The 13,350-nt window shown below is 47.9% G+C and overlaps 1 protein-coding gene across 1 annotated transcript in view; it reads left to right on the top strand.

Moving 5' to 3' along the window:
* The window catches only part of GSG1L (GSG1 like), a 254,079-nt gene that overhangs the window by 210,234 nt on the left and 30,495 nt on the right, over nt 1-13,350 (top strand). Inside the window, exon 4 of the mRNA XM_069569535.1 lies at nt 1,805-1,916. Coding sequence (XP_069425636.1) covers nt 1,805-1,916 — 112 coding nt within the window. The remainder of the gene's footprint in view (nt 1-1,804; nt 1,917-13,350) is intronic.

Here is a 13,350-nt window from a genome sequence, read left to right as displayed (position 1 = left end):
GTGAACCCATAGATGGCAGCCCACCAGGCTCCGCCATTCCTGGGATTCTCCAGGCAAGAACACTGGAGGGGGTTGCCATTTCCTTCTCCAATGCATGAAAGTGAAAAGTGAAAGTGAAGTCACTCAGTCGTGTCCGACTTTTAGTGACCCCATGGACTGCAGCCTACCAGGCTCCTCCGTCCTTGGGATTTTCCAGGCAAGAGTACTGGAGTGGGGTCCCATTGCCTTCTCCTTATTTACTCCTCTCTTTATCTCCATCTCTTCTCTTGCATCAGAGGGGAAAGGGTGACTGGGGCAACAAGAGGAGGAGAGAGACCTTCTCGGCAGCTTGGGAAGAACCTTGGCTTTAAGGGCATTTGGATCTGGGCCCCAGTCACAACTAAGCCATTTACTCTCTTTGTGACCTGAGAGAGACTTGACCACTCTGAGCTTCTGTTTTCTCACCTGTGAAATGCAAATAATCACAGTCAGGACTACTATATTAGAGGTGTGGTTTTGCTTTGACTTCAGGGAGTGACATGCACCTAGACTTTGATGTGAATGGAGCCCTATGGAATTGTGCAGTGGGCAACCTGAACAATGGTATATGGCCCACATCATCTTACTTACTTCAGAGGGTTGTTGTGAAAGTTAATAATGGAGGTGAAAGAGTCTGACGAGTGCCTGGCACACAGTAGGTACACATGCATTATTGGTTTCCTTCCTTCCTCTTGTCATCTACCCCTTCCATCCTCATCAATACCGTATCGCTCCATTTAAACTTAGGTATGAGCCAGTTAGCCACATGCCGTCGCACCCACAGGCTCTAGATGCCATGATCCACACAGTACAATGTCCCCTGTCTTATAATAACCCTGGTAACTGTATCAGTTGCATGCCTGCTAGGCAGCAGACATGGAGGCTTCATTTCAGTCAGTTTTCACCTAATCTGTCATAATCTTCATCTTAGGGTTGAAAGACTTGAGGCTCAGAGGAGGGAGGTACCTCACCCAGGGCCATATGGTAAAAAAAGATTCCCACTCAGATCCTTTGGAATCAAAGTCCTCCCAGCCAGTTCCAAAATTTTTGACATGAGCCACAGAAAAACACTTCATAATTACAATCGCTACACACAGCCGTACACAGAGACACATGTGCATAGAGCTGAAAGTTTCACAAAGCAATATTTACTCCTGCTACATTTGATGTTATCAGATATTTCTATTCCATTCCAATAGCTTTTTTAAATGCTGGTTGCAATCCATGAAGTTGATTTCATAATCCACTTGTCTAATGCATCAAGACCTGCAGTTTGATAAACACTCTCTAAGCAGTTTCTCTCAAATGACCTTCTAACACAGGTATCAGCAAACTCTGGCCCATTGGCTAAACCTGGCCCAACACTTGCTTTTGTAAATAAAGTTTTATTGGCACACAGTCATGTTCATCCCTTTGTGCACTGTCTGAGGTTCCTTTGTGCTAATACAGTAGAGTTGAATAGTTGCAATAGAGACCACATGGCCCAACCCACAGAGCCTAAAATTTTGACTTATCTGGTCCCTAACAGAAAAGCTGCCCATCCAGAAACAGACCTGACTCCGTGTCTTTCTTGCTTAAATTTCTCCAGTGCTGCCCTTTGCCCTCTGGTTGAACTCAAATTTCTTGGTGGGCTTAGAAAACCACTGCCCTCTGATCTTCTGTGCTCTGGTCCCACTGACTGCCCTTTCCTGGGGAGGTTCATGTTCTCCCCAGCACTAACAGGCCTATGGTGGGTAGACAAAGCCCCACCTTGCTTCCTGACACCTTGTCCTGCTCCCCCCGACAGGCCTCCTGGGAATGGTAGCCCACATGATGTACACGCAGGTGTTCCAGGTCACCGTGAGCCTCGGCCCTGAAGACTGGAGACCCCATTCCTGGGACTACGGGTGGTCCTTCTGGTAAGTGGCTTTTGACTTTCAGACACCAGAGCCCTGAGGCATGCTGGGACTTTAGTAGCTCAATTCAGTTGGGAAACAGAGGAAGGTGGGAGTGGGGAGGGGAAGTAGGGGAAACTCAGAGTCCAGAGATGCTTTGTGATCCTAGAACTGAGGTTGGCAAACTCTAGTCTCTGGGCCAAATCCAGCCCATCACCTGTTTTTCTGCAACTAGGGATGATTTTTACATTTTTAAATGCTTGAACATGAATCAAGAGAAGAATATTTTGTGACATGCGAAAACTCTGGAACATTCAGATTTCAGTGTCCATAAATAAAGTTTTATTGGGACATAGCCAGGCTCATCGTTTACATATTGTCTACAGCTGCTTGCAATCTAGAGTAGCATAACTGAGCAGTTATGACAGAGGCTGAATGGCTCACTGAGCCTAAAATATTTACTATCTGGCCCTTTACGGAGACAGTTGGCCAGCCTCTGCCTTAGAGGCTGCTCCAGTAGTAGAGACAGAAGCTGTCAAGAGCCTAGGGAAGGGTGCTGGATGCAGGGAGCAGGGACCAGCACCTTAGAGCTTGGTGTATGAAATAAAGGCAGACTCTGTCAGGATTGTTTGGCTTGGGAGTGATGGAATCCCAGGCCTAAGTAAACAAGAGGAGCTTATTAGTTCATGGCATTGAAAAGCCCAGGTAGGTCAGCTGTGGGGGATGGAGGAAATGGATTGTAAAGAAAAACCCACCCACCTCAGTCCAGTCAATACGGGTACACATTGCTTCCTGTAAATGGAAAGCGCAGCCTGGCAGGGACTTTAGGGAACGTTTGATCCAGAGTTGCTAATGTCATCAGAGCTGAGTTTTCTTCCTCTGTGGTCACCGGAGCATTGCTCACTCCCCATGTGTCCCTGAGTGGGCTTCGCTCCTGGTGCTAAGAAAGCTCCTTTGAGGCTGGTGCTCCTTGCTTCACATACAGGATACAGGAGGAGAAAGAGCTCTTTCCCTAACATTCACTGACGTCCCCCCAACCCTCCCTCTGATGAGCTCAACTTAGGTCATTTTCTCTCTTCTGAATCACCACCATGGCTGGGGGAATGTCATGAGCTGACTGGCTCAGCTCGGCCATTCTTCTGGAACAAGGAATGAGTCCAACACTCCTAAATGGTGAGTGAGTGGAACAGATGCTAAGTGAGCTACCACAGTGTCCGCTTCAGGCACAGCTGGATCCAGGTGGTCGCGTGATTGATCAGGAACCCAGTCATTCTCTCCCCACTTCTGACCCCATTCTCTTTGTGTCAGCTTTACTCATAGGCAACTTTCCCCCAGGTGGTAGCAAATTTGGTCACCAAGCCCAGTTCTAGGCTTATGTGCTGTGCTAAGTGACTTCAGTCATGTACGACTCTTTGCGACCCTATGGGCTATAGCTTGCCAGGCTTCTCTGTCCATGGGATTCTCCAGGCAAAAATCCTGGAGTGGGTTGCCATGCCGTCCTCCAGGGGATCTTCCCAACCAGGGATCTCTTACCTCTCCTGCACGGGCAGGCAGGTTCTTTACCCCTAGCGCCATCTGGGGCAAACTAGTCCTAGGCTTACATGTTACAAATGTAGCAATACCAGAAGAGAGACTGGGCCCCTTTCCAATATTGCCAGCCAAAATCCTGGATATAACTTTCATTGGATTAACTTAAGTCACCTGACCATATTGCAACCAATGATTTAGACCCTGAGGGGACTCAACTGTTCTAATTGGGCTGGCATGAGTCACATGGTGTGGTGGGTGGGGTTGCCCCATCCACACTATTGGACGGAGAGATGGAGGAGAGATCCTCTAATGGGAAACTGGGGGTGGGGCATGAGTGGAGTGAGCTGTTATCAAAAGGAGGACTGTGCCCTGGAAGGACAAGTGACCATAGTCTGTTCCACAGGGTATCCGTGGCCTGGTTCTGGAGCTTAGGGACCATTCATCCACTCAGGCATTTAACACATTAGCTGAGTGAGCACTTATTCAGGGGCAGCTGGTGCTGGGGCTGCTAGCTACTGAGGATACAGCAGTGGCTGAGGCAGCGTTGTAACAGGAGTTCTGGACAGGCAGGCACGCTACCCACTGAACCACGCTATGATGTGGGTGGTTGGGGGGAGTCAGCCAGCCATGGAAGCATGGAAGGAGGGGTCCCTGGCCCAGCTTTCCCTGGGGAGGGTCCTCGGGGAGAATCTGGCAGACAAGCTGGTGGAGGAGGGGATAAGGTAGGTGCTGGGCAGGGGGATGGCAGGTGCAAAGACTTGGCAGTGAGAGGGCATCTCTGGTAGAGATGGTCAGAATAGAGCAGAAAGAGCTATGATTAGGACCAGTGGGGACTCCTGCTGTATTTCTGTCCCTTCCCACTCTCTGCTTGGCCTCGCCCCCTTAAAGCTAAAGGCCTGTGCCTTAAAGCAGAAGTCCCCAACACCTGGGATCGAATGCCTGATGATCTGAGGTGGGGCTGATGTAATAATATTGGAAATAAAGTGCACAATAAATGTAATACACTTGAATCATCCCCAGACCATCCCCCTACTGCCCCGGTCCTTAGAAAACTTGGCTTCCACAAAACCAGTCCCTGGGGCCAAGAAGGCTGGGGCCTGCTGCCTTAAAGGGACCTTGACCGGCCAACACAGACCCCAATACCTTTAAGTAGAACAGTTGTAGGGAATCAGCAGTAGGGAACCTCACAACAGTGTGTGAGGCGGGTGGTTCATGGAGGGGAAACTGAGGCATGGGGAACTTAAATAGCCTGTCCAAGGTAATCCAGCTTATGAGCGGCAGAGCTGGGATTTGAACCCGGACAGTCTGGCTCTGCAGTCTACGGTCTCATCCTCTATATTCTGCCTCTGAGTGTGTGTGTGTGTGTGTGTGTGTGTGTGTGTGTGTGTGTGTGAGCTTAGTCATGTCCAACTCTTTGTGACCCCACGGACCGTAGCCCACCAGGTTTCTCTGTCCATGAGATTTCTCAGGCAAGAATACTGGCTTGGGTTGCCATTCCCTTCTCCAGGGGATCTTCCCGGCCCAGGGATTGAACCTGCGAGTCTTGCATCTCCTGCATTGGCAAGCGGATTCTTTGCCACTAGCGCCACCTGGAATATCAACAACCTCAGATATGTAGATGATATCACCCTAATGGTAGAAGGCGAAGAGGAACTAAAGAGCCTCTTGAGGAAGGTGAAAGAGGAGAGTGAAAAAGCTGACTTCAAACTCAACATTCAAAAAACTAAGATCATGGCATCCGGTTCCATCACACGACAAATAGATGGGGAAGCAATGGAAACAGTGGCAGATTTTATTTTCCTGGGCTCCAAAATCATTGCGGATGGTGACTGCAGCCCTGAAATTAAAAGACGCTTGCTCTGGGGATGGGGTAGAGAGAGAGAGTGTGTGTTTAGCACACAACACACCTAAGTGCTCTGGAAACACTGGTTTTCCTAATATTACCAATACTGACATGAAATTCAACACTCACAATAACCCCCTGTTGTATATGTAGACACTGAGACTCAGAAAGGTTGGGTCACTTGCCCAGGATTCAGCTGGTGCTGGGGTGCCTCTCTTTCCAGCATCCGCTGGCCCTCCAGCCTGGCGGGGAGCCCAGCCTGCTGTGTTGGCCATAGGAACCTTTCTTCCTCTGGAAGCCAGACCTCCTGCCCTGTTCCTCAGCTCGCCCTGGGCTGGCCTCCTGGGGGGCACCCAATTCCCATTTAACTTATTTAAGGCCGGGCCCCAGTGTGAGGCCCCTATTAGGGCTGATCCATTTCTCCTTGTCACCGAGGCCTGCAAGATGGATCAGCCCCATTTTTCATCCCCCGCATCTGGGGCCTTGCCAGGGCCGTGCAGTGTCATCTCGCTTGTTTAATATGTGTGAGGCCATTTGTCAAAATTCTGCCCCACCCCCCACCAGGGAGGAGGCCAGCTCCATGGTGAGACAGCGCCAGCCTCTGTCTCCTGGCCCAGCTGGGGTGGAATAACCCCTGGGCTTGTAGTCCTGCACTTCTGAGGAGCTCAACCGATCTTGGGCACCAGCTTTCAAGCCACACCTGCCCAGGGAGGTGAAGTTTCTGTGGCTGGGTGTCCACCAGCCTGGGTTCAGTGCTTACATCGCTGGCAGTGGTGCTGTCTGGAGCTGGGAGCTTGGCTCAGGCTGTCAGCAGGACCAGCTTCTCAGGCATGGTGGCAGGGTCCCTGGAAGGTGTCCCAAGAGCAGACATTCCCAGAGATTCAAATGCAAGCTGCAAGTGAATTTTCTGAGCCTGCCTCAGAAATCATGCAGTGTCGCTTCTGCTGTGTTCTGATGGTCAAGAGCAAGGGATTGGGGCCAGAGGCAAGGAGAAAGGGCTGCACAAAGCATGAACCCCAGGAGGTGTGGCTCAGGGCAGGAGAAGGGGCATCTTTGGAGACTGCGTGAAATAACGTCCGTGAGGCATTAGCACAGTGAAGGTGCTCAGTGCGTGTTTTGTTATGAAAGGCAAGTGCCCCATCTTCCCTGAGTCTCAGTGTCTTCCTCTCTGGAGCAGGGATCATAGTACTGCGAGTCTAATGGCGTCCTTGTAAGCACCAGGTGGCCCCCAGCTCTCAGAGTGCTTATATACCAGAAGTGCTCTGTAAGTGGCAGTGATTATAAATGGTGATAATGACATGGGGGCCTTTGATAATGCCATGCTGGCTTTTTGAGAGGCATGTGATCCAGATGTCCGAGAGGATGGCATCTGGTGGGCATGCAGGCAATCCCTTGCACTCTGTTCTCCCCAGTCTCCCGGACTTGGTTCCCAGGACTTGAGTGTTTCCTCGAGATCCAGCCCTGACTGCACCCTCTCCTTACTCCCCGACTCCCCTCCCTGAGCCAACCCCCCCACACACACTAAGCAGAAGAATCCGATTCCTGCCCTGTGCCCCAGGCCCTCAAACTCTCCTGCCTGCTACTTTTTTCAGCTGTCTTAACTCTCTGCAGGTTGTCCTGTGACAGTGCCAAGGCAAGCCCCTGAGGACTGGGGTCGTAGGGACACAGGCAGCTGCTTGGCTTGGGGAGCAAGTGGATGAGGCCAAGGTCGGTCAGCACCTCCTTTGTACCCGGCATGGCGGGAGGCACTTTACAAACCCTGAGCTATTCATTCCTGCCATTGACCCCCACTTGGAGGGGTTGCCATGCCTACCTGTGGGATGAGGACACATGCTCAGACAGGGCAAAGGTCCAAGTCACATAGCTTCTGTGTGCTGTGCACAGCCTCAGAAGATACCACGTTACATGCAGCCCAGGGCTGAACCCAGCCTGTAGATATTTTGTTTGACCCGCCATGGTGTTTTTTTTTTTAATTGCATTTATTTCTAACATGCAAATTCATAAGAATTTGACATAAAAATCCAGGTTTCTGGCTTCTCTTGACTATCGGAAGATATGTCCTCGCCTAAGCCACGTTGCCTCATGGCAGCAGGCAGCTTCAGCCGAGTAGAGGCTGCCCCTTTAGATGAATCACCTGCTCACTGCCTTACCCCAGTCCCCACTGCTCCCTACCGCCTTACCCACACTTTCCTCATTGGGTCATCACCTGACTCTGCAGGAATTGGGGTGCATGACCCTGACTTGAAATGTCAACATTTCCTGATGATGATGGGAGAATGGAAAGCCAGGGTCACTTTCTACTTCTGCTTTGCATTTGGTCCAAGTGGAGAGAGATGGAAAAAGAGCCCCTCCTACCCCAGCACACATAGAGTGAGACCCCAGCCCTGAGCATTGACAGAATGCTTGACAGAATGAGGGCTGGGGAACCTACCATCATGGAGTTGTATTATAAACGTGGGATGCCCAGAGAGGTTAAGCAGTTTGTCCTGGGTCACACAGCAGAGGGGTGGCAGGTTAGGCCAGGTCCCAGGAGCATGGCCCCTCTCTGTTTGCTTCTGGGGTCCATCTGTGTGTCATGTGGCCTCCCTACTGTCCTCCTCTCTTCGTCTCCCCTCCTCTTCAATCTCCCTGACCCTGTGGAAACCGTGGTCTAGCCCTTTCCCTCTCTGGGGACCGAGGCTGCCCTGCCCTCTCTCCATTGCAGCAAGTTGATCCCTTGCAGTGGGAGAGGGGTTTCTGGAAGAGCCTTGGCTACAAACAGCCACTGCAGTGGGTGTTTGCTGGTGTTACTGAGAGGCTGTGTTGGCCAGAAGAACGCTCTCACTCTGACTTATATCCCCGAAGCAGGTGACACCGGCCTTGTTTTCTGCAAGACCAGAGTGGGGAGAGGGCAGTGTGGTGCCCAGGCGTGCCCTGCTGCCGTGGTGTGGACCAGCTGGGCCCCCAGAACCTGCCGTCATCATCTCTTGGTCTCTTCATTCATGGGCACCAAGGGTGGCCTAAATTAGGAGCATTTGTGCCTTGTCCTGCCCTACATGGTGACTCTGTGCCCATCTGGCCTGAAGGTGGGCAAGGACTGCCTTCCTCAGTGACCAGGTACAGTCTTTCCACTGAGCAGGGCCTGGGGTAGGTTTCAAGGTGGCATCCGAGTGTCTCTGAATCCGGTCCCCTAGCGTCCCTCCCATTACCCACCCCGGTAGCTCCCAGAGGACAGAGAGTACACTGACAGCCACCCCCACTGCCCGCCCCCCATCAGTGCCACAGTGTCCACTCTGTCCTTGTCTCCAAAAACCAGGTCAACCACCCACGTGCCTCACAGTACCAGTCCAGCCACGTAAGCTGCAAACTCCAGCGGGCATTCCACCCTCGAGGTTTTCAGCCTGTGCCTAGCATGTGGGCCTGGGAGCCTTGAGGTTTGGGCAGTGGGGAAGTTGAAGACTCACAGATGCAGCCCTGAGCCCCTCACCCACATCAAAACCAGAACACGGGCTTCTACGGTGGTCTAGTGGTTAAAAATCTGCCTGCCAATGCAGGGGTCACAGGTTATACCCCTGGTCTGGGAAGATTGCACAGGCCTGAAGCAACTATTGCCTGTGCTCCAAAACTACTGAACCCACGTGCTACAACCACTGAGGCCCACGGGCCTAGAGCCTGTGCTCTGCAACAAGGGAAACCACCACAGTGGGAAGTCCGTGCACCGCAATGAACAGTAACCCTGCTCACTGCAACTAGAGAAAGCTGTGCACAGCAACAAAGACCCAGTGCAGCCAGAAATAAATAAAACCAAAAGAAACAAAAAACCGTCCTGCGGCTCCACCCTACTTGTGCCAAGTTTAGGTTTTCCCTTACCGGACTGTAATAAGGCACCCACATCCAGCTGGACTGGCACCAGAGTAGAGAGCTGTGGTTTTCACCCTGCTTGACTCTAACAAGCCCCAGGCACCTCTGAGTGTCTATAGAGGTCACATGGGGAGCTCGGACTCCCTCCCAATAGGCAGTAACAAGGTGCCCCTCCCCATCCCTGCTGAGGTGGTGTCAGAGGAGAAGTCCTGGAGAGTCAGGGTTGTCACCGCTGCTGGGGATGATGAAGTCATTTCTTCCCCTGTGGTATCAAGTGGAGGGAAACTGGGGAGCCATAATGAGTCACTCCTACCCTTCCTAACCAGAATGGTAGCTGCAGAGGCTTCAGGGGGTCAGAACTAATCACCCCTGCCCAGCAGTAACCAGGAACCTTTCCGCCGTGAATGTCAGTGGTGGCCCAGTGGGAAGCCTTGACTTCTACTCCTACCTGGCAGTTACAAGGCAGTGTTCCCTCTTCCTTTGTCAGAATGGTGTCAGAGGAAGTCAGCTAAAGCAGAAGGTTTAAACAAGATCCAGAGTCTCATAAAAAAAAAAAAATACCCCAAATCTCAAGGTTGCCACTAAAAATCACTGACCATGTGAAAGCCTGGGAAAATCTCAACCTGAAAGTAAAAATGTACTCCATAGATCCCAATACTGAGATAACAGAGGTGTTACAATTATCTAAGAAAGATTCTAAAATAATTATTATTAACATGCTTCAGCAGGCATCCTTGAAACAAATGAAAAAAAATAGAAAGTCTTAGGAAAGAACTAGAAGATGTAATAAAGAAATGAGTGGAATTTTTAAAACTCAAAAACACAATAACTGAAATAAAAAACTTAGTGGGTGGGCACAACAGTAGGCTGGAGAAGACAGAGGAAAGAATCAGTGAACTTGAAGACAGAAGTTACCCAATGTGAACAACAGAGAAAACAGACTTTTAAAAAATGAACAGAGCCTCAAGGATCTCTGGGACTGTAGCAGAGGATCTGACATTGAACTGCCAAAAGGGAAGAGGCACGAGCGTGCTGAAAAAGTACTCAGAGAAATAACGGCTGGAAAATTCTCCAATTTTGTAAAAGGTATAAACCTACAGAGTCACACTGAGTGGATAGCCAAACAGGATAAACTCAGGATAAGCTTGTCAATGAATATCGTAGATAAGCTGGTTTTAAAAAAACTAAAGTCAAAGAAAAAAAAATATTGAAAGCAGCAAGAGTGAAACAGTACCTTAACTGTGCTTTGACGTGCTCGACTCTTTGTGACCCCATGGACTGTAGCCTACCAGGCTCCTCTGCCCATGGAATTTTCCAGGCAAGAATACTGGAGTGGATTGCCACTGTCTGCTACAGGGGATCTTCCCGGCCCAGGAATTGAACCTGTGGCTCTTATGTCTCCTGCACTGGCATGTGGATTCTTCACCACCAGCGCCACCTGGGAAGCCCTTCTTAACTGTGTGTGCTCAGTTGCTTAAGTCGTGTCTGACTCTTTGCGATGCTATGGCCTGTCGCCCGCCAGGCTGCTCTGTCCGTGGGGATCCTCCAGGCAAGAATACTGGAGTGATTTGCCATGTCCTTCTCCAGGGGATCTTCCCAACCCAGGAATTGAACCCACATCTTTTTACACCTCCTGAATTGGCAGGCAAGTTCTTTACCACTAGCATCACCTGGGAAGCCCTTAACCATGGGGAAAACCAATTTAAACAGGGAGTTTTGCATCAGAAACAATGGAGCTAGAAAGAAGTGACATGATGTTTCAAGTGCTGAAAGAAAAAAACCATCAATTTAGAATTCCGTTTCTAGCAAAAATATCTTTTAGGAAAGGGAAGGAGGAATCAAAATATTCTCAGATGGAGGAAAACTAAGAAAAGTTGTTGGCAGACCTATCCTGAAAGAATGGCCAAAAAAGTTCTCTAAATAGAAAAAAAAATTAAGAAGAAATCTTGGAACATTAGGAATAAAAGAACATTTTTACTTTTCCTCTTGAGTTTTCTGTCATGCATAATGATTGAAGCAAAAATTACAACATGGCCTGATGTGGTTCTAAATTACTCAGAGGAAATATTTAAGGCAATTATATTATTAATGGGAGAAGATTAAGGGGCATAAAGGGAAAACAACATGATCGTATCAATCAATGCAGAAAATTTTTTGACAAAATTCAACATCCATTCATGATTTTTTAAAAACTTGCAGAAAGCTAGGAATAGAGAGAAACTACTTCAACTTGATAAAGAGCATCTACAAACAGCTACAGCTCACATTATACTTAATGTTGAAAGACTGAATGCTTTCTCCCCAAGACTGTAAACACCACTGTTGCTCAGCATAGTGCTAGAAGTTCTTGCAAGTGTCATGAAAAGTAAACAAAAGGCTGCTGCTGCTGCTGCTGCTACTAGGTCACTTCAGTTGTGTCCGACTCTGTGCAACCCCATAGATGGCAGCCCACCAGGCTCCTCCATCCATGGGATTTTCCAGAGAGTGAAAAGGAAGAAATAAAGTATGCCTATTTGCAGATGACATGATTGTCTATGTAGAAAAATCTAAGAAATCTATGCCTCCCCAAAATGCCTAGACCTAATAAATGAGTTCAGTTTGGTGTCGGGATACAATGTGAAAAATAGAAAAAAAATTATATTTTCTGTAAGCTAGCAAAAACAGTTGGACAACAAAAGTAAAAAATGCAATACCCTGTACACTTCAAAAAGTGAAAGTCATGAAACATCTACAGGATTTGCATGCCCCAAACCACAAAATGCTAATGAAAGAAATCAAAGAAGATCTAAACAAGTGGGGAGATATACTATGTTCGTGGTAAAGACGTTGATTCTCAAGTTGGTATAAAAATCTCAGCAATATTTCATGTAGGTTTAGACAAGATAATTCTAAAATTTGGTAGGAAAGGCAAAAGAACTGGGAGGGCTAAAACAATTTTGAGAGAGAAGAAGAAAGTGGAAGGAGTCAGTCTATCCAGTTTCAAGACTTACTGTTGAGCTACAGTAACCCAGACTGTGTAGTATTGGTGGAAGGATAGGCACACAGATCAATGGAACAAAATAAGGAACCCAGAAACAGACCCACACAAATATGGCCAACTGATTTTTGACAAAGGTGTAAATCCATTCAGTGGAACAGGAAATAACTTTTTCAACAAATGGTACTGGAGCTATTTGATAGTCATAGGCAAAAAAAAAAAAAAAATCAATCTTTATCTATTCCTTACCTTATATAAAAAGTAACTCAAAATAGATCACAGTCCTCAATATAAAATGTAAAACTATAAAATTTTTAGAAAAAAATATGAGAAAAATCTTTGGGATTTAGACCTGGCAAAGAGTTTTTAGACTTGACATCAAAAGCATCAAAGGAAAAATTGATAAAATGGATTTCATCAAAATTAAACACTTTTCCTCTGTGAAAAAAATCTTGTTAAGAGGTTGAGAAGATAAGCTACAGACTGAAAGAAACTTTTGGAAACCACATATTTGACAAAGAACCGGTATCTAGGGTATAGAAAAACACTCAAAACTCAACAGTAAATAACAACAGCAAAACAATCCAATTAGAAAGTGGGCAAAAAAAAAAAGTGAACAGCCATTTCACCAAAGAGGACACACAGATGGCAAATAAGCAAATGAAAAGATGTTCAACACCATTAGCCATTAGGGAAATGCAAATGAAAGCCACAATGAGATATTTCTACATGTCTCTCAGAATAGCTAACATTAATAAATAGTGACAACACTAAAAGCTGGTGAGGGTGTGCAACAACTCATACATTGCTCTAGGAATGCTGTTCAGCAGTATAAAGGAACACATGCTTAATACTCACAACTTGGATGAATCTCCAGAGAATTATGCTGAGCAAAAAAAGGCAATCCCAAACATACATATTGTATGGTTCCATGAATATAACATTCTTGATGAGTGGTTGCTGGTGGTTGGGAAGCACGTGGGTGTGGCTGTAAAAATGGCAACTGGAGGGATCACTGTGGTGATGGATGAAAACTTTTTGTATCTTAATTGTATCAATTTCAGTATCCTGCCTGATACTATATTTGTAAGGTATTTCCAACCAGTCCATTCTAAAGGAGATCAGTCCTGGGTGTTCTTTGGAAGGACTGATGCTAAAGCTGAAACTCTGATACTTTGGCCACCGCATGCGAAGAGTTGACTCACTGGAAAAGACCCTGATGCTGGGAGGGATCGGGGGCAGGAGGAGAAGGAGACGACAGAGGATGA

Source organism: Ovis canadensis, chromosome 24, assembly GCF_042477335.2.
Source record: "Ovis canadensis isolate MfBH-ARS-UI-01 breed Bighorn chromosome 24, ARS-UI_OviCan_v2, whole genome shotgun sequence".
NCBI lineage: Eukaryota > Metazoa > Chordata > Mammalia > Artiodactyla > Bovidae > Ovis > Ovis canadensis.
This window is presented reverse-complemented; position numbering and strand designations above follow the sequence as displayed.